General features: G+C 40.6%; 1 protein-coding gene across 3 annotated transcripts in view; it reads right to left on the bottom strand.

The window, feature by feature from the left end:
- Positions 1–23822, bottom strand: part of LOC141521072 (cartilage acidic protein 1) — a 208032-nt gene that overhangs the window by 64448 nt on the left and 119762 nt on the right. For all 3 annotated transcript variants that reach the window (XM_074233192.1, XM_074233193.1, XM_074233191.1), the window contains exon 4: positions 2424–2560. In XM_074233192.1, coding sequence (XP_074089293.1) covers positions 2424–2560 — 137 coding nt within the window. The remainder of the gene's footprint in view (positions 1–2423; positions 2561–23822) is intronic.

Raw genomic sequence — 23822 nt, 5'->3', positions numbered from 1 at the left:
TAGGTGGCACAGTGGATAGAGCACCGGCTCTGGAGTCAGGAGTATCTGAGTTCAAATCCGGCCTCAGACACTTAATAATTACCTAGCTGTGTGGCCTTGGGCAAGCCACTTAACCCCATTGCCTTGCAAAAAAAAACCCTTAAAAAAATAAAATAATCAGTGTCTTGTATATTGAATAGCGAGAAGGTTGCTGTCACTGGATCATCTAGTGTGAGTGTGTGTGTAAAGAGTAAGAGATAGGGAGACTGGATAGGTAGGAGGGAACAGATTAAGAAAAAATTTTAATACTACACAGAGAATTTTATATTTGATTCTGGGAGGGATAGGACAAAACAGAGGATTAGCATGAACAAAGAAAGAATTGAGAGGTAAGGGAATATGGTGTTTCAGAGGACCTCAAATTCCAGCCCTGCTACTTATTACTTGCATGACTCAAAGGCTCCAAGGATGAGGTTAAGGAGGCATTCCTAAGAAAGAGTGACATCTGGTAGGCTATCAGTGATGGGGAAGCTAAGTGGGAAGGAAGATGACAAGCATTGTAATCATTCAAATGTGAGGTGTGTGAAAGGACTCCAAAGTCTGTCTTCTGGTCCAATCCCTTCATTTTATAGATGAGTAAACTGAATTCAAGAGAATTTAAGTAACATGTCCAGGGTCATGGGGAGTAATAGTGGCAGAACTGGGACTCGAATCTAGATCTTCGGACTTCAACTCTAGAACTCTTCCTAATGCACCCTTTTCTTCCCTTATAAAATGAGAACTGGGGTGTAGGAGGCTTGGGTTATACCTATGAGAGAGGTTCCATGGTAGGATGAAGTGCCAGGAACATCAGGTTTCCAATCCAGTCCATGATATTTAGTGTTTGTGTGACCATGGACAAGTCATTTAACCCTTTCTGTGCTTGTTTCCCCTTCTACAAAATGGTGATAATGACATCGGCAGTAATACTCTACAGGGCTATTATGGAGCTCAAATGAGATAATGTATGTAAATCACCCTGAAAATCTTAAAGCATCATATAAATGTCAGTTCCTATTGCTGCTAGCTAGCAAGTATGAGCCAGACTCTCCTTACTGAAGGTTTTGTGTATATTGGGCTTCCTTCCTGAGATATTTTACCCTATTTTCTTCTTTCACCCTTCAGCTTTTGGGGGAGTCCTTTACTGGACTGAGAAAGCAACTATCCTCTTAAGAGTAGAGTGGGTGCAGGAGGATGGGCTGGAGAGGGGGAAGGAAGGAGCTTTTTGATCCTGTAAACTTGACAAGCTTAAGGTGTGGGCGTCTCTGATCTGTGATTTGGAGGGAAGAGAGGCAGTGAACACTTCCGGCCAAGGATTGGCTACGCTGATGTTAATGTGCTCTTGGTGATGTTTTTCCTTTTGGCATTCCAACTGTGTCTTTGTCTTTTGCTTAAATTCATCTGTGTGCAGATAACCTTGTTAGGCTAGAAATGTGCTTTTTTCTTTGATTAACCTTTACCCACCAGCCAGAACCTCTCCCTAAAGTTGACCATCCTTACCCAGCTGGAGGAAGGAGGAAGAGAAAGAGGCAAGTCCAGGCCCAGGGCAGGAATTGGAGCTGTAGCCTTGGATCCTTCCATATAGCTTCTTCCTTCTCTCTCCCCCAGCTCCCTACAATTCTCCTCACGACTTGGAGCCGGGCTCCAGGGATGACTCCCCCCTCTCCCATCACCTTGTGCCAGGCAGGCGTCCAGGTGGCAAGGATTCAGGTCAGGTCTAAATGTGGCTTCACAGCCCAGCTTGGCTCCTCTTCCCAGCACCAGCTTGTTAAGAAATAAATATTTATACCTGGCACCTGCCTCTTCCTAGGGCCTGGAGGCCCCCACTGTGAAGTTTCACACTGAATCCCCAATCCCCTCTGTGTAATTTTGATTAGGAAGTAAGCTGCCCCCTCCCAATGCCCTTTCCCCTAGAGTGTGGGGTCCCCAGGGAGAGCTCCCCTTGAATGTCTGAGCTGACCAGGCAGCAGCTGGGCCCCTGATTTAGTGATAACTGTTTATAAAGTAGAGGGGGAGGCAAAGGAGCAGTTGACAGGAGGCATAAATCACCTCCACGCTAAGAATTTACCAGCAGCAGCAGCAGCAGCAGTAGCAGCAGCAGCAGTAGCAGTAGCAGAACTAGCTTGGAGAGGGGGGCTCTAGTATGGAAATAATAGGAACCTGAGTGAGAAGACCCTCACTGTTGCCTCTTATTCCCAGGGATCTCTACTGCCAGTCCTTTCTAGTCCAACATTCCTTGGACTCATCCAAGGGCGCATGGAATAGGGAAGAAAGAAGAAAATCTCCAAGGATGCTTGCTTGCCTGGTGGGGCCATTTTAATCTCAGCTTCTCATTCTTATTCTAATCTTTTCATCTTATTCTCTTAAGCTTCCACACCATGTATTTCAATATTCCTCCAACTCACCGTCCTGTCCACACAGGCGACGGAGCGGCCAGCAAAACGGCTGGCCACCCCACGTCGGACATTGACCTCGTCACTCAGAATGTCTTCCCAGCGGCCATTCCGGAACTTGAACAGCTTGTCCGTGTAAGTGGCAACTCCTGGAAAGAGGAGGGGAAAGAAGATGCAAAGCTGATGGCAAGTCAGAAGACACTGTCCAGCTCCCTGGCCAAGGCTTGTCCATGTGATGTCTACTGGGACTCCCCACCCCCCACCCCAATAGAAAGATGGCATTTGGGATATGGATGCATATAATCTCTTGCATATAATCTCTTACTACAAAGATACTTGAGAACAGTCCAGACCCATATCTGTCAGAAGTAATTCTGCCAAAACTGAAACTGAATAGGATGCCTAACAATTGGGAAATGGTTTAACAAATTATAGTACATGAATTTAATGGAATACTATTGTGCTCTAAGAAATGATGGAGGGTATAGTTTCAGAGAAACATGGGTAAACTTGTATGAACTCATGCAGAGTGAAGTGAGCAGAACCAGGACAACAATTACATAACAGCAGTCTTTGGAAAGACAAACAACTTTGAGGGAATTGAGAAGTCAGAGTGATGCACTGACCAGCCATGATTCTCTGGACTTGCATTTTTTGGGGAGATGGATAATGTGAGAATTGTTTTGCTTGACTTGAATATATGTGATGAGAGTTTTTTCCCCCAAATGGAGGAGTTAGGAGGAAAAAAATAGATTATTTTAAAATTTAAAAATTAAGTTAAAAAAGTGATTCTGTTTGACTATTCTATGATAATGACTCAAATGAGGGATTTCCAACAGAATCAGAAGAAAGTATAGTTGATGAACATGGGGGCTCCAACACCGAGCAGAGATTAATCACTTTTAGTACCTAGAGAACAGGAAAGGACTCTGAATTTTTTTTTGAAAGGAGTTTGGGAAGGGTCCTGGCAGGAAGGAGACAGGAATCATGATGTCTTGGAAAAAACAATTTAAAATCAGCAGGCCAATTTTCAAGGTTCATTTCTGCTTTTTATTATTGGTAAGATATTGGACAAATCATGTAAACCCCCTGGATCTCAATTTCCACATCTATAAAGTGGAGTTGAACTAAATGACCTTTGTTGTCTATTATAATTTCCCAAATCCTATAATCTAAGTTAAAGATTTCCCTAAAGACAACCTCATGGCCTCTTTCTCTTAGAATTGGAAATCCCATAATGGAAAATGGGAAGAATTCAGTTCAATTTATAGCAATTAATAAACACATTATTTGTGAGAAACATTGCTAGCACTACAAAGACATGAATGGTTTGGCAAGCTGAATAGTATTTATTGACTTGCTCAAGTTCGAATCTTCCCTTTTAGCCTTCTCTCTCACTTTTCTTCTTTTATTAAAACATCATTGAGATAAAACAACCAATGCTCTCACTTTGGGGACTGATAAGAAACCCTGGGAAGGAAAGCCAATGAAGGAATGGATGAATAAAAATATCATTTATTAAGTGCTAAGCATTGAGAATAGAAATAGAAAAGGCCAGACAGTCCCTACTCTCAAGAGGCTTATACTTTATTTGAGGGAGATAACATAAAAAAGAACATTTGACTCTGGGACAAAAAGAAAGGCCCAGATGTCTTCAAGGTGTTGTAGTGAATCTGTGGCAAGGTCTATGGATCCTTAGGTACAAGGTAGAGCAAAATGTATTCAGGGATTGAAAAGAACTGGGTTCTAGTTTTAGCTTTATGACTCCAGGAAAAGTCATATCTTCCTCTCAAGCCATAGTATTCTCATCTGTAAAATGAATAAGTGAACTCCAGCTTTCTCTGGCTCAGTAATGTTTAAGGCGACTGACCCTGTGACACTTGCTACTAAACTTGGTAATGATTTGGGAAGGGTCAATATTGGGATTGATTCAGCCTAGTGCTCAGGATGCTCAGTCTAGATATGAGACTCTTCCCAAAGAGGAAGGAGCTTGAGTCTTTGAGGAAGAAGTAGCTACTTGATGTCAAAGGAACAACAATGAGACCCTAGAGACATTGTCAGGTGAAAGATTATCTAAGGGTCAGAGGAAAATAAGATTGTGTAGTCATGGTTGCTGAGGGGTACGAAGGCCACTATTTGTCAAGATGATAAAAACAGAGAGGTCTGCTGTCTTCCTGAAACCTGTATCCAGGATGTGACAGAAAACCTCCCAAGACTTGTCAGACTAGATGACTACTACCCATGTGTGGTGATTCACATGAAAGCATTGGTAAAGCTTGTGAATTTTTCAACAAGAAATTGAAGGCTTTAAATATATGGTTTGTATTCTGGTGATTATTAATAATTCGAAGGAAAAGGCTTAAAAAGAGAAAGGATGATTTGAGATATGAATATCTCATTTAAAAAGAGGGTTTCTGTTTTGAATTTTGAACCCAATAGAGGAAGGACAAATTCCTGGTCAAGGATGGAATCAACCTAAAAAGCGCTGTGAAACACATAGTTATTTGGAGTTTTGCTAATCTTGTAAAAAAACCGAAGAGAAAGGGATAGGGGGATGGTGAAAACTGCCTATAATTATCCATGAAGGTGAATACTTTGAGTGTTAACAAAGTGAACTACAGATTATAATACAAGGAGGCATATTTGAATATCCATCCAAAAATCCAATCATCTATCTATCTATCTATCTATCTATCTATCTATCTATCTATCTATCTATCATCTATCCATTCATCCATCCATCTATCTATCTATCTATCTATCTATCTATCTATCTATCTATCTATCTATCCTTCTGTCCATCCATCTATCCATCTGTCTATCTGTCTGCTTGTCTGCTTAAGACTTAGAGGGATGAACCAATGAATAGAAGATGGTGCTAGAAGAGAATACTGTAAACAAAACAAGAGAGGTAAAAGAATGGGGAGGGGCGACAGTATGGTGGTTCAAAGTAATATTGTATATTAAGATTGAGGAAATCCAAAAAAGCAGTGAGAAGAAAGGTGAAGAATATTTTGATGACGATAAATAAGAACAGAATCAAAAAGAAGTGATATTGTCACTGGAGTAGGCAACAGACCACCAAGGCAAAAATAAGGAATAGATGAGGCATTCGCCTAACACTGAAGCATAATAAAGTAATGATGGAAGTCTTTGATCTAATGGAAGTCTAACAGAGACTTCTTTCTCTTCAAAGCAAAGAGGTTGATGGCTTCCTGATTTGCCTTGATGATTTCACCCTTCAAAAGGTGGAGGAAATTCAAAGGTGAATTGAATTCTTCCCAACAAGGTTACTTGGTGGGATCGTTTAGGAATTTTGGAAATGACTTTCTCCTAGAAAACTAGTCACAATTTGACAATTATTCTACAGATTTTAAATGCCTCAGAGAAAGAATTGGTAGGATTCCATGTCCTAAAATTCTGAAGGAGAAGTTTGGCCAGGAGGAAACCTCCCAAGGATGAAATTTTGAGGTCACAAAGTCCAGGTGTGGTGATGCATGCCTGTAATCCTGGTTTTTTTGGAAGGCTGAAAATAGAGGATCCCTTGAGTTTGGGAATTTTGAATTACAGTATGGACAAAACTTGATCAGTTGTCTACAGTAAGTCCAGTGGCAATGTGGTAAACCTCTAGGAACAAAAGACCATTAGACTGTCTTTATTGTTCTATTGTTCAGGTCTTCTCTGACTTTTTGTAAAGTCATTTGGGTTTTTCTTGGCAAAGATGCTGGATAATTGGTCATTTCCTTCTCCAGATCATTTTACAGATAAGGAAACTGAGGCAAACAGGATTAAGTGACTCACACAGCTAATAAGTATCTAAGGTTAGAGCTGAATTTAGGAAGATTAGTCTTCTGGATTTCAGATCTGGCATTCTATTCACTATCACTTAGCTACCCACCAGACTGCCCGAGGAAGGGAATTTCAGAAAACAGAACAGTTTCAAGCTTCCAGACCAATAGGCATTGAGATTGGATCCTTGAGTGGATCCAATCTCATTCTTGTTTCCAACTTGGGTTGGAACTCAGCTAATTAGCACTTATTAAACACCAACTATGTGCAAGGATGTTGTGTTAAGTTCTAGGGATACAAAGAAAGGCAGAAATACACAGTTCTTGCTTTCAAGGATTTCACAGTCTAATGAGGGATAAAGGGAGACCTGGTTTAAAAAAAGAAGACACATAGGGGTGGCTAGGTGGCATAGTGGATAAAGCACCAGCCTTGGAGTCAGGAGTACCTGGGTTCAAATCCAGCCTCAGACACTTAATAATTACCTAGCTGTGTGGCCTTGGGCAAGCCACTTTAACCCCGTTTGCCTTGCAAAAACCTAAAAAAAAAGAAACAAAGAGAAACAATCCTGATAAGGAAGAAAAGAGGATCCATTTAGTGAGATCAGAATAGATAAATAGGGAACTCAAGCACCAGCTCAATCTTAAAAAGATGTACATGGAGAATGCATGCAACATGAAGTAATAGAGGTTGTGGACAAAAGGGGCAATATCAGGAGTATTTCAAGTTCAAGACAAATAGAGAGAGAGATAAGTCATGCTAAAATCAAAAAGGAGAGGAGGGCTACCCAGTAAGGAGGGAGATGATAGCTGATGATGGACAGAAGGTGGAACTGAATAACCTTTATTTGATTTCTGATTTCTCTGCCAAGGTGAGTGCTATTTAGATTGGAAATGATAGAACAAAGTGGATCATAGGAAGTTAATATTCCAAATAAGTAGAGATAAAGAAGGGAACACTAGCTGCCTTAATGAGTTCACATCACTGGGGCCAGATGAACTAACTGCAACCTCCAATCCTGTAAGAACTGGCAAATGTGATTATCGAACCTATGTCAGTGACCTTTGAAAGATTATGAGGAATGGGAAAGTATTGCAGAGCTGGAGAAGAGCAAATTTTGTTCTGATTTTCAAAAAGAGGAAGAGAATAAATCCTGATTTATTATTTAGCGAGCTTGACTAGAATTCCTGGCAAAATTCTAGACTGTATCAATGGCCAGTGACCATCTAGAATAGGAAGCATCTGATGAAGCCAGCATGACTTCATCAAGAACAAAGTAGGCTAGACTATCCTCTTTTTAGTTTTTGAAAAGGTTACTAGATTGGTAGATCAGGGAATGCCAAAACCAGAGTTTAATTTACATTTTAGCAAAAATTTTGACAAAGTTTCTCAAGATGTTTTTGTGAACAAGCTAGGCTTCATGCTAGTGTCCTTAGGCAGTTGTTGGGTGGCCAAATGAGAAGCCATTTATAGTTCAATGTCAACTTAGTGGAGTGCCTCAGAGAGCTGTGATTAGCCTGGTCATGCTTTAATATTTTTATCAATGACTTGGGTAAAGGCATTACTTATCACACCTGAAACTGACCCAAAAAAGGAGTATTGCTCCTTGGAGTATTATGTTCCATTCTAGTAAGGGCAAGATAGGAAAACAATATGGAACCCTGATTCTCTTGAGATCTCTTCTCACTTGGAATGTCATTTTAGGAAGGACATTTTTTTAAGATGAAAGATATCCCAAAAAAGATCAGTGAGAATGATAAAGGTTCTGAAAATCATGCCACATGAGGAGTGATGAAGGGAATTAGGGATGTTGAACCTGTTGAAGAAAAGACTTGGGGGAGACATGAGAGCTGTCTTTAAATACTTCGAAGGCTGTCTGTGAAAGAGGGATTATGAGACTTGCTCTATTTGGCCCCAGAAGGCAGCACTATTATAGGAGCAATGAATAAAAATTGCAAAGAGACAAATTTAGTCTTGGCTTAAAGAAAAAAAAGTGCCTAAAATCTAGAGTATGTTCAAATGATTAGAGAAGTTTGAAAGTGGAATGGATAGTATCAGGAGATATTGGCTCCCCTTCATGACCAGAGGACTTTAGACAACAGTTGTATGACCAATTATTGTGGATGTGGTCACAAGAATCTTGATCAGCTATAGATTGGATTGGTTAGTTTCTGATATCTCTTTCAGTCAAGTCCATGATCATAATCCCTAGTTTGTTCTCTGGGCCTCCAAGGTAAACTAAGCTCTGAGAAGTCTGGTTCTTGCTTTAACACCTTCCTTGCCTATACTGGGTTTACAGATTACCTTCAGGGCCTGACATTGACCCCAGTGATAATTAACAAACCATGTCAAGGATCTAGATAAGGCAGCACCTCAAAAATAGAGTACTACTCATGTGTATCAAAAATGTTTTGCAATAACCATAGTAATTTAATAAATATTTATAATATGCTTACTGTGTGCCAGATACTGGAAATACAAAGACAAAAATGAAGTCTTTATTTCCCAAAGAATAGTTAACATTCAGGTAAATTACCACTATTTATGAAGAAACTGAGGCTTAAAATTTTCTAACATCACATTGCTAGGTAGAGAAAGAGTTCAGATTTGAATCAAATTAGTTTGTGGTTTGTTTTCTGACTCCTAGCTTAGTTCCCTTTCCCCCCCTTTACTTCTGAATGGAGACACTCTAGGTTCAATTCAATCTTGATGTCTAAATGATTCCTAGAGAAGACATTCCAAGGAAGATATTCTAATTGAGAAGAGATCTCAAGAGAATCAGGGACTCATATTGTTTTCCTACCTTGCCTTCTCTGGAGAGAATTGAGAAGGAGACTTTGCTAGGACTTCTATTTTTCTTTGTTTTTTTCTTTTTATTGAAATAATTTATTTTTACATAACCTTCATTATCAAATAAATTACTATCCCTTTCCCTATCCAGCAATATATAAGAAATAGTTTAAAAGGGGAAAAACTCTTTTCAGCAAAACTGGACAATACATCAACTATATCTGACTGAATATTCAATATTCTAACACCAACAGTCCCCTACCTCTGCAAAGAAGAGAGGGAGGTGTATTTTATCAACTGTTTTCCAGGTCCAAGTTTAATCATTATACAACATTCAGCTATGTTTTGTTTTTATTTCTATTTCTACTGTTGATTCTTTTCTTAGAACTGTAGTTCATGTGTCTTCTATAATTCTCTGAATTCTTTATATAGTTTTTCTTATTGTATAGCAATATTTTAGTATAGGTTCATAGATGATAGGATGAGCAATATAGAGCTGAAAGGGACCTCAGAGGTTGCCTACTCCCCTCACTTTATAGATGAAGAAATTGAGGCATACAGAGGTTCAGTAACTTGCACAGATTATGTAGCAAATAAATGTCTGAAGTATAATTCAAACTGGGGTCCAACACTCTATTTAATATGTCACCAAGTTTATAGTCATGTACCACAATTTGTTTAGTCACCCAAATTGATGGGCATTTACTTTGTTTTCAGTTCTCTGCTAACACAAAAAAGGGATGCTTTGAATAATCTGGTGTACATGTCTCTATTTCTTTGACCTCCATGGGATATGTCAGGAAGAGAGATCTTTGGTTCAAGGGCTATGGATATTTAATCACCTTTTGAGCATAATTTCAAATTGCTTTCCAGAGTAATTGAGCTAATTCACATCTGGGTAGGGACTTTATGCTTGTCTTCAAAATTTGCTTTAGAAGATGAAATTGTTATCTGGGGCTGAAGCTGTCATTGAAGAGATCCTTTCTATGTCATTTGCTAAACTCTGGAGAGTCCATGCTCTCCACACCTCTTAATGCAAGCACAGAAGAGTAGGTAGTCCTGAACTTGAGATAGCTATAGACTTGGTTAATCACTTGGATGGTTTGCTGCTACTCATCTTCTCTTATAATTTTTGGTATATTTTTCATTGATTTATCGATTTGTGTTTTTCTGGTTTTTAAAATAAAATTCTTCTTGAAATCTTTAGTGATTTTAGCACTTTCTCTTTATATTCACCTGTCTCACTTTATGAACTTCCTCTTTTGATAATGAATTTATCCTTGGGACTGGACTCCAGTGTGCTTTAGCCTTTTCTCATGATGGGGAATTTACTTTTTGTCAACCATTTCCCCTGCCCCAAGGAATTTCTGGGGAGACAGAATTGACTTCAGCTTGATCTCCATCCTTTTTCCTTCAGATTCAATATAGTTTCACATGCTAGTCCTCAGACTAAAGTTCTCTGAGGTTCTCTGATTGAGATTCTCTATCCAAGCTGAGTCAGTATCTCCTACTTTTTGAAAGACTGGGGAGGGGAGTAGGGGTTTGAGAGATGGCCTTTACTGCTTTGAGGTTAAGAGAATCCCTAAATCAACCCAGGCAAAGGGAAATATGATTTTTTATTCAGTTGTTTCAATCATGTCTTTAGGGTTTTCTTGCCAAAGAAACCAGAGTGGGTTTGCCATTTCTTTCCCCGGCTCATTTGACAGATGAAGAAAATGAGACACAAAGTTAAGTGCCTTGCTCAGGATCACACAACTAGTAAAGTGTATGAGACCAAATTTGAACTCAGATAAGAGGCATCTTCCTGACTCCAGATTCTGTGCTTTCTCCCCTTCACCACCTAGCTGCTTGGAGAAGTATGGTCTTCCTTCTCCTCCTCCCTTCTATTCCTCCCTTCCCCCAAAGTGACTGGGCAGAGTCAACGTCCCCTGCTTACTGCAACAGAATGATGAAGGATAAACATGGGGTGCATTGTCTCTGAATTTTCTGAAGCAGTAGGGAAATCCCTGAAGGAGTTTCAAAGCAGAAGCTCAAGGGCCAATTTGTAATTACTGGATGGAGGTTGGTGAGGGAAGAGTATTGAGTGAGCTCTAAGATTTATCATTTGCTACTGTTAATTTTCAAAGCCGTTACTTTGTTGAACTCCTTCCTTTCTTGTCCTATGGATACAGTTGTACTTGCTCTCCCTTTGGTGTAAAATTTCTCTTTGACAGGTTTTTTTTTGAGAGTTAGTTGGACACATGACCCAGACCCTTTGATATGGATTTCAGTCTCAATTATGATACTAATTAGCTATGTGACCTTTAAACTCTCTGTGCCTCAGTTTCCTCATTTATCAAATAGAGATAATATCTGTAGGCAGTTAGGTGGCACAGAGGATGGAGTAATGGAAAATTCAAAGGAAAATTCATTTTTGGGGACGGCTAGGTGGCAAAGTGGATAGAGCACCAGCCCTGGAGTCAGGAATACCTGAGTTCAAATCTGACCTCAGTCACTTCATAATTACCTAGCTGTGTGGCCTTGGGCAAGCCACTTAACCCCATTGCCTTGCAAAAAAAAAATAAAGCCTTAAAAAAATTCATCTTCCTAAGTTCAAATCTGGTCTCAGACACTTATTAGCTATGTAACCCTGGGCAAATAACTTTTGCCTGTTTCCCCTCAGTTTTTTCCTCTGTAAAATGAGCTGGAAAAGGAGATAGCAAACCACTTCAGTGTTTTTGCCAATAAAACCCCCAAATAGAGTCATGGAGAATCTGATACAATTGAAAAAATAATTCAATAAAGTACTCATTTCATAGAGTTGCTTTTAGTTTCAAATGAGATAATGTGAAACATTTTGCCAGGTGCTAGTATCTATACAAGATGTCTCAAAAGTCTGAGCATACTTTTAGAACTCTGACAGCTGAAAATTGCACTAAAACTTTTGGGACACTTTCTATTATTAATATTATAGCCTAGAGGGATACTTCTGGAGGAGGCATTGCCCATCCCACAATATGGAGCCTCTTATGCTTTTCATATCTTTTTCCTTCAGACATAATAGCCCCTGCACTTGTCTCAAAAATAGGAGGACCTTAGGCCAATAAAGGCCCTCAAAGTAATTTCCCTAGGGAGCCTCAACCCTCCATAGAAATTAGTATCTAAGAAGAGAGAAAGTTGTAGCACTCACTGCCCAAGTTAAATACTTCTTTCTGTCTGTGCAGAGCATTTAAGGAGATTCCAGATACTAGAGCTATAACTAGGGCAGGGTAACTAGAGCTTTGCCTCAAGGTAGCAAATTTAAAGGCCACAGACTGTAACTCATAGTCTTTCAAGAGCATAGAAGCAATAGAATTTTAGCATCAAGTTAGCAAGAATAGTTACTTTAAAAAGAAAGCTACCAGATGGCTGGCTATAGTAAACTCTCACTTCTCCACCATGCTTCTATCCAGTCCCCCATTGAAGGCACATTTCCTGCCATATTCTTGGGTTAAATTTGTGCTATTATGATTAGTTATGCCTCTGCCACATACAGGGGATGCTGCTTTCCGAAGAGGCCAGAACCTTAGGGCCTAAAGAGAAGGGGCCCCTAATTTTCCCCATTCTAATAACTGTACTGCCCCAAAGTTCTATTCTCTTCCCTCAAAGCATTTATCCTTTAGTATCTAGAGAGGCCCTAGGACCAAAGGAAAGAGGGGTTGGTTTTGCTTTTCTATAGCCTCTTCCTCCATCTTCAGCCCCTTTGGCTTAAGAGCTGACCAGGGACACTCAAAAGAATAAACTAATTAAGGTAAAATGTGCAAGCATGGTGCAGAGCCTTGTAGATCATAAATGGGAACGGCAAAATCAATGGCAGCCCTTCCGCAGGCGGCAGCAGAGGGGCCTGGGCGACAGGAGTAATGGGACTCCATGATTTAGGAAGAGCAAATGCTCTGGCAGCTGCAACCTGGGTAATTAGGTGTGTCAGGAAGACAGATAAACAGTGAGCTGTGTGGGTCGATGGTACAGGTAATAAACGCCCGGGCGCTTGCCCCTGGTCCGTGTCAGCACAGCTTCTCTCCTGCCAGCTCCTTGGAGCTGCAGACAGCCTGGGATGTCTCATTGAGGGCCAGAGGACAGGCTGCCCAGGAAAAAGAGAAGGCTAATGGGGACCCAAGGACCTTCCCAACTCTCCTGGAGGAGCCTGGGAGAGGTGAGTGAGGAGAGCTTGGAGGGTGGGGATGGGGTCTTGGATGCCCAAGGCTGGACTAAACAACCCTGGAGGATCCCAGGCCTCAACTGCAACTCATATGGCACTGAAGGGAAGCCTTTTTTTTTGGCAGAACTCCTCAGGTGAGCTGAATCAATCAACGAATATTTATTGCTGAGACAGTATGATTTATAGGTGAGCAATAAACTTCCCAAGAATATGGGATTTAGAACTGGAAGTGACCTTAGAGGTCAACTAATACAATGTCTCTACTTTACAGATGGGGAAACTGAGGCTCAGAGAAGTCCAGTGACTTCTACCTATTTCACAGGTATTTATACAAATGTTAGTTCTTCTTCTTAGTATCCTGAATCACCAGGGCAGCAGTTGAACCCAGATTCTCTGATTTCAAATTTATTGCTCTCTTCACCAAATACCCACTAAATACTAGCTCTAACATTGACTAGCTGTGGACTGTGAGCAAGAGCGATCCTCTGCTTTCTAATCTGTAATAGAGAGATGACATTTACATGCCATCCTCAGAAGACAATTATGAGGAAAGGGCATTAGGAAGCCCAAAACACTAGCTAAAGGTATTATTACCATTATTGTTGTTGCTATTATAATCCCCAAATATTGAGTGTGTTATAGACCCCCTGCTGGACACCATAGGGGTAAAGGAAAGTAGGAAACATATTATCCTTTTCCAGGAAGATTATACTTTAGTTGGGAAACCTTCCTGATGTCTTCAGTGTCTTACCCTCTTATCCATTTTTGTGTGTATATGCATGTATACATACATATATTTACCTATATACTATACATGTAGGAACATGTATAGGTGTATATATAATACATATATATATAATATATTATATATATATATATATATATTCTGTCTATATTGATTAGGCTTAAGCTATTTGAGGGTTGGTATTGTTTTCACTTTGTATGTCCAGCATGTCCTACAATGTTTATCACATAGTAGGTGCTAAGGTCTGTTGATTGACTGATAAAATACAACTAAGCAATACAAAGCAGTATTCATGATACATCACAAAGCAATGGAGGGCTAATTATAAAATGAGTAGTGATAATAAAAGCTTATATTACTTTGATATTACTTATATTACTCTTTTTTTCCCAAATGACTCTATAAGGAAGGGAGGTAGTATATTATTGCCTTTTTCCCATTTTATAGTTAAACTGAGGCAAAAAGGATAAGAGTTGGAGGTCAAATTTGAACTTCCTGAATTCCAAGACAAAGAAAAGGAATATTGAGTTAAATTGGGGAAGGGTGAATAGACAAAATTTGCCTGAGAAGGATGAGAAGAAAGGGAAGTGACACTGTAAATTGGAAAGAAATTTGGAGAAGGGAATTGTTGTCAGACTGTGGAAAGCCTTGAATGCAGATTAATAAGTCTGAACTATAGGTAATGGGGAGTCACTGAAGATTTTTAAGCAGGAGACCCTATAATTAGAAGATAAAATGGAGTATTAAGTGACTTGGCAATTGAAGATCTGTGTTCAAGTTCACTCTGTAGGACCTCAGTCAAAGTCATTCCACCTTTGCCATCTGTAAATGAAGGTGCTGGACAAAGCAGTGGGGGATGGGAGATGCAATATTCTACTTGGAGTCAGGGAGATGTAGATTTGGGTTCTGCCTTAGTAACTTGCTTAGTAGTATGTCCCTGGGCAAATCATTTAACTACTGAGTCTCATTTTCCCATCTTAAAAATCAAGAAGTTTCTAAAAAAATACAAGATGTTTATAAAGTCTCTTTCCAGATTAAAATTTATGATCTTATGAACACATGCCTTCTAGATTCTCTTCTGAGGCAGCAAGGCAGCACAGTGGAATCTGAGTTCAAATCCAACCTCAGACACTTATTAGCTGTATGACCCTGTACAAATCATTTAACCCTGTTTGCCTCAGTTTCCTTATCTGTCAAATGAGCTGGAATAGGAAGTGGCAAATCATTCTAGCATCTTTGCCAAGAAAAGCCAACATGGGGTCACACACAATCAGACAGGATGGAAATGATTAAATAACAAGAATCTCTGCTAATTATATCAATCTGTAACATCAGATCAGGGTTTTAGGAAGGTCAATCTGGCAATAATGTACAGAATGGGCTGGAGTAGGGAGAAAAGAGAAGCTTGGACAAGTTTAGGCAGAAGGTGATAAGGACTTGAATTAGGGTGGCTTTTGTAGGAATGGAAAGAAAGGATCACATATAAGGAAGAATCTATAGGACTTGGGGAAAAACTAGATGTGAAGGGCATAGGAGAAGCAAAAATTAATGAAGAGTTCATGGTTTTCAGCTTGCATGACTAGGAGAGAATGGTATGTGAAACAGGGGCATCAGGAAGGTGAAGCCATCTGGGGAGACATACAGAACAGATCAGAGATTTATAGTTAGAAGGTACTTTGGAGGTCATAGAGTTCAACCCTTTCATTTTATAGATGAGAAAACTGAGCTCCAGGGGTGGTAAGTGACTTGATATCATCCAGAGTATCAGAAACAGGATCTGAACTCATGTCTTTTGATTTAAGAGATATTGAACCATGTTGCCTCCCAGATGTCAAACTTTATTTTAAACCTGTGAGATTTGAAATAATGGCAAGATTACCCAATAGAAAAATCTGGTAGGCTGACAATTCTGGAGTTCAGGAGAAAGATCAGGGAAGGTTATGTAGATTTGGAAGATATTTTCATAAAGGTGATAATTAAAACTATGAGGCCTAATGAGATTTCGAAGAGAAAGGACATACAGATATAAGCAGAGAGCAAAGGACTGAATAACAGGGAAGGTTCGTGTTGGGGAGGGGAAGAAGAGAAAGGTCATTGTAGAGGAAATGCGAGAGAGATGGAGGGAGGTAGGAAGAGAGAGGAGAGAGGGAGAGAAGGAGAAAGAGAGAGGGAGGGAGGGAAGGAGGGAGAGACAGACAGAGAGACAGACAGAGACAGAGATAGAGGCAGAGACAAAAAGAAAGAGACAAAGAGGAGAGAGAGACATACAGAGACACACAAAGTGAAACAGAAACAGAGGGACAGGGATAGAGACAGACAGATACAGAGAAACAAACAGATACAGACATGAAGATGGAGACACTGTAGACAATGACACACAGAGACAAGAGAGAGAAAGAGGGAGGGAAGGAGAGAGAGACAGATATAAGCAGAGAGCTTAAATAATAGGAAATGTTCATGTTGGGGAGGAGAAGAAGAAAGGTCATTAGTAGAAATGAGAATGAGATGGAGGGAGGGAGAGGAGAGAGGGAGGAGGGAGGGAGGCAGAGATAGATACAGATAGAGACAGACATATAGAAATACACAGAGAGAAAAGCAGAGGGATAGGGATAGAGAGACAGAGGTAGAGACAGACAGACATAGAGAGGCAGACAAACACAAAGACACAGATACAGAGATAGAGAGATAAAGACATGAAGTCAGACACAGAGAGAGATTGAGATGTGTAGACAGTCACATAGAATGAGAAGAGAGAGGAGGGAAGGAAGGAGGGAAGGAGGGAAGGAGAGAGAGAGAGAGAGAGACAGACAGACACAGAATGACAGGCAGACATGGAGACAGACAGAGAGAGAGAAGAGGGAAAGAGGGAGAGAGAGGGAGGAGGAGAAAGATTGAATGAGAAAGAGAGGGAGGGAGAGATAGAGAGAGAGGGAGGGAGAGAGAGAGACACAGAGAGACAGAGAGAGAGAGAGAGAGACACAGAGAGACAGAGAGACAGAGAGACAGAGAGCCAAGATACTCTGTAACCGAAGGGAGAATTCTAAGAAAGAGGAGGGTGCCATTAACCCATCAATATACATATTGAACCATCGGGTGCTCGGCTTTTCAAACCTTATTCCCTAAGGAGTAGAAGTAGCTTCTCCCCTCAGCAGCCCTTTCTTTACCTAGGCATTGTTTTCCAAGGAGAAACTGGAAGAGCTCTTGGGGAGCAATTGGAAGGGTGTGAATATGGGGCTTGGGATAGAGATGGAACTAAAGGAGCTTTTTAGTGGAGAAGCTACCCATTTAGGGCTGAGACAGTGCCTCATTCATCTTTGTATTCCCCACAGTTACTATTACCACTAAACTGACATTTATATAGTGTTTTAAGGTCTGCAAAGCACTTCTCATACCCTAACTCATTTGAAACTTACAGTAATCCTGTGAGTTAAGTGCTAAAAATATTTTTCACCCCCATTTTACAGAGGAGAAAACCGAGACTGACAGAGGGTAAATTATTGACCTTGGTTCACATAGCTAATAAGTGTCCAAGATGGGATTTGAACCTAGGTTTTCCTGACTCCAAATCTGGTACTTTCCACTACAGATTGTTGCCTCCTACCCTGTCCTGTACATAGCAAATACCCAGTAAATAATTATTTAACTACATTGAATTCAATTAATATCTTTCCCCCAGGGGCTGATCCAATCCAGGATGCAATCCAATCCATACTTTATTTAGCACTACTGAAGGGAGAAGGGTAAACTGGCAGGTGGATGGAAGTTGAGGGAAGTGCTCATAATAACAAGTCAGTTATATATTGCTAAGGAGGAGGGTCAGTGATATGGCATCAGGCAAATATAATGTCTGTCACCTAGAAGGTGATTGAGACATTCATTCAAAATTTCTTTGGGTTGAGTTGGCTGAGGAAAATTTGTACAATTAGTCCCAGTCATGGGGCGGGGGAGAAATCAGCTAGTGAAAATCAGTTCAGGTGAAGGAGGGAATGTTTTAATGTTTTTTTAAGTTTTTTTTTTGCAAGGCAATGGGGTTAAGTGGCTTGCCCAAGGCCACACAGCTAGGTAATTATTAAGTGTCTGAGATCGGATTTGAACCCAGGTACTCCTGACTCCAAGGTTGGTGCTTTATCTACTATGCCACCTAGCTGCCCCATGTTTTAATGTTTTAATAAAAGTTCTCTTCATACTCCCTCAACCTTCAAAATATACTTCTTGTTGTCAGGTCTACAGTATACCTTAATGATCCCACACTACATTGGACACAGCTTGGTAGTTTGGAATTGGCTGACAATCATGATTTGTTAACAAATCTGGTTTCATGATGAGGGCACATCCAGTATCCAACTCTCTGAGTCTCCATTTTATCTTGCTCTTGAGGCTGTCTTGCTCACCCCCACCCCCTATCTTCATAACTTGTTGCTCAACTATTTGGAATTCTAGTCTGTTAGCTGAGGTGCAAGTGAATTGCCTATAAATATGAAAATTGCTAAATGTGATTGCAACCTGGGATAACAGAAGATCTGGGATCTAGCTCAAGAGGCAAAAGAACATAATTTTTGAGGGGGACAGTCCCAAAAGTATGGTTTGAAAGTCATGAAATAAATATATTTTATCTCTGAAGGTTAGGAATTAAGATACTTAGAAATCCAGTTTAGGGGGCAGGATAATGGTGAGTTGGGTCTGAGGATTGGGTAGGCATGGGAATGGAGGGGTTCTCTATATTACTTCATATGTGACTGCACATTGGTTTAGACTACTTGAGAGATTAAGTCTTTGGCTTAAGCCAAATGGTTAGTTGTATTATTGGAGGAATACTAAAATCCATCCAACTTCCACAGAGTGGAAAATGTGCACAACATGGATTCATTCAAGACCTGAGTTCAGGTTCTAACCTCTGAGTAATGTTGGCTGTCATTCAACCTTTTTCTGGACCTGTTTCCTGATTTGTAAAATGAGGTTAGTTTGATCAGTTAGAGAATCTCTAAAGCCCCTTCCAAATACAAAACTATGGCCTGACATGGCACCTAGTATCCCAACTCCTGGAGAGAATTCTTTGGATTAAGAAAGGGCAGCTTTGTGGTTCGGTAGTCAGCCCTGGAGTTAGGAGGCCCCAAGTTCAAATCTGACCTCAGACACTTAACAATTACCTATCTATAATTATGACCTTGGGCAAGTCACTTAACCCCATTGTTTTGCAACCCCCTCCCCCCAAAAAAAAGAAGAAAAAAAGGATTAAGGAAAACCAAAGAAAGAGTAAAGAGGCTATGTTACCAGGATGCATGGAAGTAGGGGAAACAATTTAACCCAGGCTTACGCTTTTGGACACTACTCTGAGAACTTTATTGGAAAAGGTCAAGGACCAACTGGAATAAGGACACCTCTGTCAATGAAGGAGGTAGCATTAAATGGTCTCTCTAAGGTCCTTTCTAGATCTAAATTTAGGATTTCTGGGCAAGTTCCTTAACCTCCTTTGTGCGCTAGGTTGCAGAGGGAATGCTCATCTCAATGATGACAGATGAACTGGTATGATTTCTTAAAGGAATTGGGAGTTTCCATCCCTAAAAGCAGTATACATTTTGGAAAAAATCCCTTTAACCACTATCAACCACTCATTCCCAAGAAAAGGTAGAATTAATGTTCCAAGGAGATGAGAGACAGGAAACCCTGAACTGAGAGTTAAAAGAGAGAAGGATAGGGACACTGAGCCTGTGATTTTTTTAAGGAGGAAGTGGAGACCTGGAGAGGTTAAAATTGTCCCATCATCAGAAATGGGGGTAAGAATACAGGTCTTTCTGAGCCCAGATTCAACATTGTCTCCACTATGTGATTAATGGTCACTCTCAGTCTTCTGAATCAACCAGTCAACCCCATGCCCATGGGAACCAATAATATCCCTAAAGCAAGCAAGATCCTCAGGTCTGAGAAAGGTAAAAAGAAGGTGAGATGAACTATCCAGAATTGTTCTTCACCCTAACATCTTCTATGTAAGCGAATAGATCCCCAAATTCAAATGCACCTAGTGGTCTTGGTCCTAGGATGGGACTCCTGGAGGCATCTGGGGCTCCCCATGGTGGCCAGGGGGTAGAACAGCTAAGTATAGAGTCAGCTGGACAGAGGGGAATTTGCTGACACAGCACAAGTCTCTGCTCCCCATCTCCGCCCACTGTCAATGAATCAATTGAATCACTCAACTGAAAAATTAACTCAAAACCACAGACATCCCTCAAACCCACAGAAGGTCACCGAGAAACATGGAACTAGAACTGAGGCTGCTGGGCACTGGGGAAGGGGGAGGGCCAGGAAGGACTTCTGCCTCTAGAATGGTCATCTCAAGCCAGATCCTCTACCCCTGAAGAGGCAAATTAAGGGCTTTCATCTTCAGAAAAACCATGAATTTCTTCTCAAAATCCACTTTGTCTGCTTCTATTTGAGGTGTTAATGTCTTCCCCAGAAATATTCTACTATTCTGACATAAGAGGTGGTCTTTTGTAGTGAATATCTGAAAACCTGGGTACAAGCCCTGGCTCTGACACTATGTGACCTTGGGCAAATCACTTCACCTCTCATATGTATCTCCTTATCTGTATATATTACTAATGTTTATATTAAAACATTAAACTCCTCTAGAGCTGTGATTATTAGGAAGTCCTTTTTGTGTTGCTGATGGAGCACTGAGTTTGAAGTCAAGAAGATCTGAATTCAAATCTTGTCTCAGTCACTAGCTGGGCAAGACATTGAAGCTCTCAGCCCCAGTTTCTTCAATTGTAAAATAAGGGGAGGCTGGATTTGATGGTCTCCAAATTTAAGATCTTATCATGATTTTTCCTTCTAGAATCTTTTTTGCTTCTATTATGACTCTCCTTCATTCCCCCTTACCACCTCCTGGCCCCCTGCCCTGTAGCTCCTGTCCACGACTGGACCTTAGATGGATTTTGGTCTTTCCCCCTGACCTTGCCCCATATTAAAGAGTCAATCAGCTCATCAATTAACTTTGTTCCAATCCAATCTTCCCTTCGACTGAGAGCTGTAAATCCAGCTGGATAATCATGCCTGATATTTGTGTAGGGATAATTACAGTCACACAGGCCTGAGTTGGTGGCAAGAAGAGATGAAAACCCATAAAATATCTCTCGGGTCCTGGGGCTCATTGTTTCCTGGTTTTTCGAGACTGGCAGCTGGTCTGGCAGCAGCACCTACCCCTCGATTGCTCTCAGCCCTTGGCCTTGACCCTGAGCCCCCATCTCACCTCCTATCCTCCCCAGGTCCAGGAAGCAGAGTCACCTGGAGTTGGATCCCCGGATTTCAATGATCCTGGGACCTTCAGAGATGCAGTTTTTCCATCTTCTCCTTACTCAGATAGCACATTCCCTTATCAGTAAAGGTCTCCCTATCTCCCTATCTTCCTATCTCACCAAGAGGATTGTCAGAGACATCCTGTCAGTGAGTAGTAGACGGCTGCTTGGGGATGAAGGAGGTACAAACCATGTCATGCCCCTCCCTGTCTCTTTCTCCTCTTCCCCTGACCATTTTTGTCTCAGTCCTTCAATCATTTGTTTCACTGAGGCTTCAGAATCCTAGATTCAGATCATAGAGTTGTGGCAAAAAAACGAATAAGCTCAGATGTGAAAAACAGCTTAAAAAACTGTAAAGCCCCACACCTTGAAACTTCACATTTGCATAGAAGCCTCACAGTTCTCAAGGCAACTTGACCTACAACAGCCTTGGGAAGTAAGCAGGGCCAGGTATTGTCCTCATTTTTACAGATGAGGGAGCTGGGACCCAAAGATAGTGAGAAAGGCATGCCACTTATGAATGTCAGAGAGGTATCATGGAGCATTGGTAAGGCTTTTAACTCAGGGGACCTGGGTTTAAATCCAGCCTTCTCAATCTCAATGCACTCATCCACATATATTATTTCTGTACTAATATTTATATATTAAAGCCTAGTATAGTTGTTGAGTTATTTTTTAGTAGTGTCCAACTCTTTCATGACCCCATTTGGGTTTTTCATGAGAGACATACTGGAGTGATTTTCCATTTCCTTCTCTAGCTCGTTTTACAAATGTGGAAACTGAGGCAAACAGGGTTAAGTAATTTGCCCAGGATCACACAGCTAGTAAATGTCTGAGGCCAGATTTGAACTCAGGAAGTTGAATCTTTCTGATTCCAGTGTGTCACTCTATCTAGCTACCCTAAAATCCACTATTATTACTATTAATACATTAAAGCACTTACTACCTAGGTGACCTTGGTCTGGTCTCTGAACTTCTTCCTATTTCTTCTTCTATAAAATAAGGGGAAGTGTACCAGATCAGGGCTATCAAACTCAAATAGAAATAGATCTCTGCAAGCTGCATATTGCCTTAGAAAACCACAAGTTAATTTTATCTTTGTTTTATTGCGTGTTTATTTATTTTGTCAACATATCCCAATCAGAGTTTTAGACCTTTATCTAGAATATTCTTTTTCTTTTTTACATTTTGAGTTCCCAATTCTCTCCTTCTTCCATTCATTGAGAAGGTAATCAATAGATTATCAATTATCCATGTGAATTAATTTCTGATTACATTTCACTCATGCACTCCAGGGTAGTGTGAGCTGCAGGCAGCCTGGGAGGCTGTGAATTCGACCCCTTTCAAATAGATGACCACTAAATTTCCTTTCAGATCTAATCATGTACTGAGATCTTTTGACTCCAAAATATCAAAATCTCAACTGAATTGTATTAGGATGTAGTGGTGCAGCTAGAAGTCAAGAAGACCACAGTTCAAATCTGATTTCAGACACTTATGAGTTGTGTGACCCCAAGCAAGTCAACCTAACACTATTTCCCTCAGTTTCCTTATCTGTTAAATGACCTGGAGAAGGAAATGGAAAAACAATCCAGTGTCTTTGCCAAGAAAACCCCAAATGAAGAATTGGGCATGACTGAAACAACTGAACAAAATCAAATTAGGGTTGGATACTACACATTACTAACTCAGTAATATATTACTATTATTGCTCTTCCTCTCTCTTACCCAATCACCATCATGGAGGCTGAAGTGGGTCTAAGACAGATTTTATGGATTTTTTATTGTTGTTATTTTATTTAGTTTTTTTTTTTGCTCCAGACACATCTGTATATGGAAACTTTCTTCTAACCATGTGGATTGTCAACTTCTTGGCAAATTGTACTTTTAAAGAGTTGCCACAGGCTTTGGGAGGATAAGTATCTAGACCAGGATCACACAGTTAGTACATCAGAAAGACTTGAACGCTGGTCTTCCTGACCCCAAGGTAAGACTTTTAATTGAACAGGTGAGAAGTCTCAATCAGGACAAACCTTAAAAGAGTCTTAAGAGGTATCCTAGAAAATCTGATCCTATTTTGACTGGTTATGATTAGGAGTACCTCTAGCAAGTTTCTACTCTGGTCCAGATGTCTGCCTGTCTGCCTCTCTCTCTCTCTCTCTCTCTCTCTCTCTCTCTCTCTCTCTCTCTCTCTTTTCTTGAACACATTCAGCTGGAAGATTCTATAGCACAGAAGGCAGGATTGGGAGTTAAGATTCTCTGAAGAAGCCTGAAGGAGAAGACCTATACCTGGCCCCTCTCAATCACAGTACTTCTTAAAATAGGTTTCCTCATGATATGCTCTGGGCACCTTGATCTGATAAGACAATCTGTGGGCTACAGATAGCTTTCACCTTCTCCTCCACTTCCCAGTATAGACTGGTCCAGGAACACCTTGATATCAGTAATAAGTATTAGGAGGCTAATATTTAGACATTGTTCTAAGAGGAAAGGTCTCTGCAGGCCTACCTCACCCCAAGAGTTCCTTAATGGAGAAGTCTAGGGGCTCTGCAGGGATATACCAGGGAGGCCTCTTTGGGAAGAGATCTATAGGAGAGACAAAAGCAAATGGTGAAGGTGGA

This window comes from Macrotis lagotis, chromosome 4, assembly GCF_037893015.1.
Source record: "Macrotis lagotis isolate mMagLag1 chromosome 4, bilby.v1.9.chrom.fasta, whole genome shotgun sequence".
Lineage (NCBI taxonomy): Eukaryota > Metazoa > Chordata > Mammalia > Peramelemorphia > Peramelidae > Macrotis > Macrotis lagotis.
The sequence above is the reverse complement of the archived record's forward strand: the minus strand, read 5'-3'. Positions and strand labels throughout refer to the sequence as shown.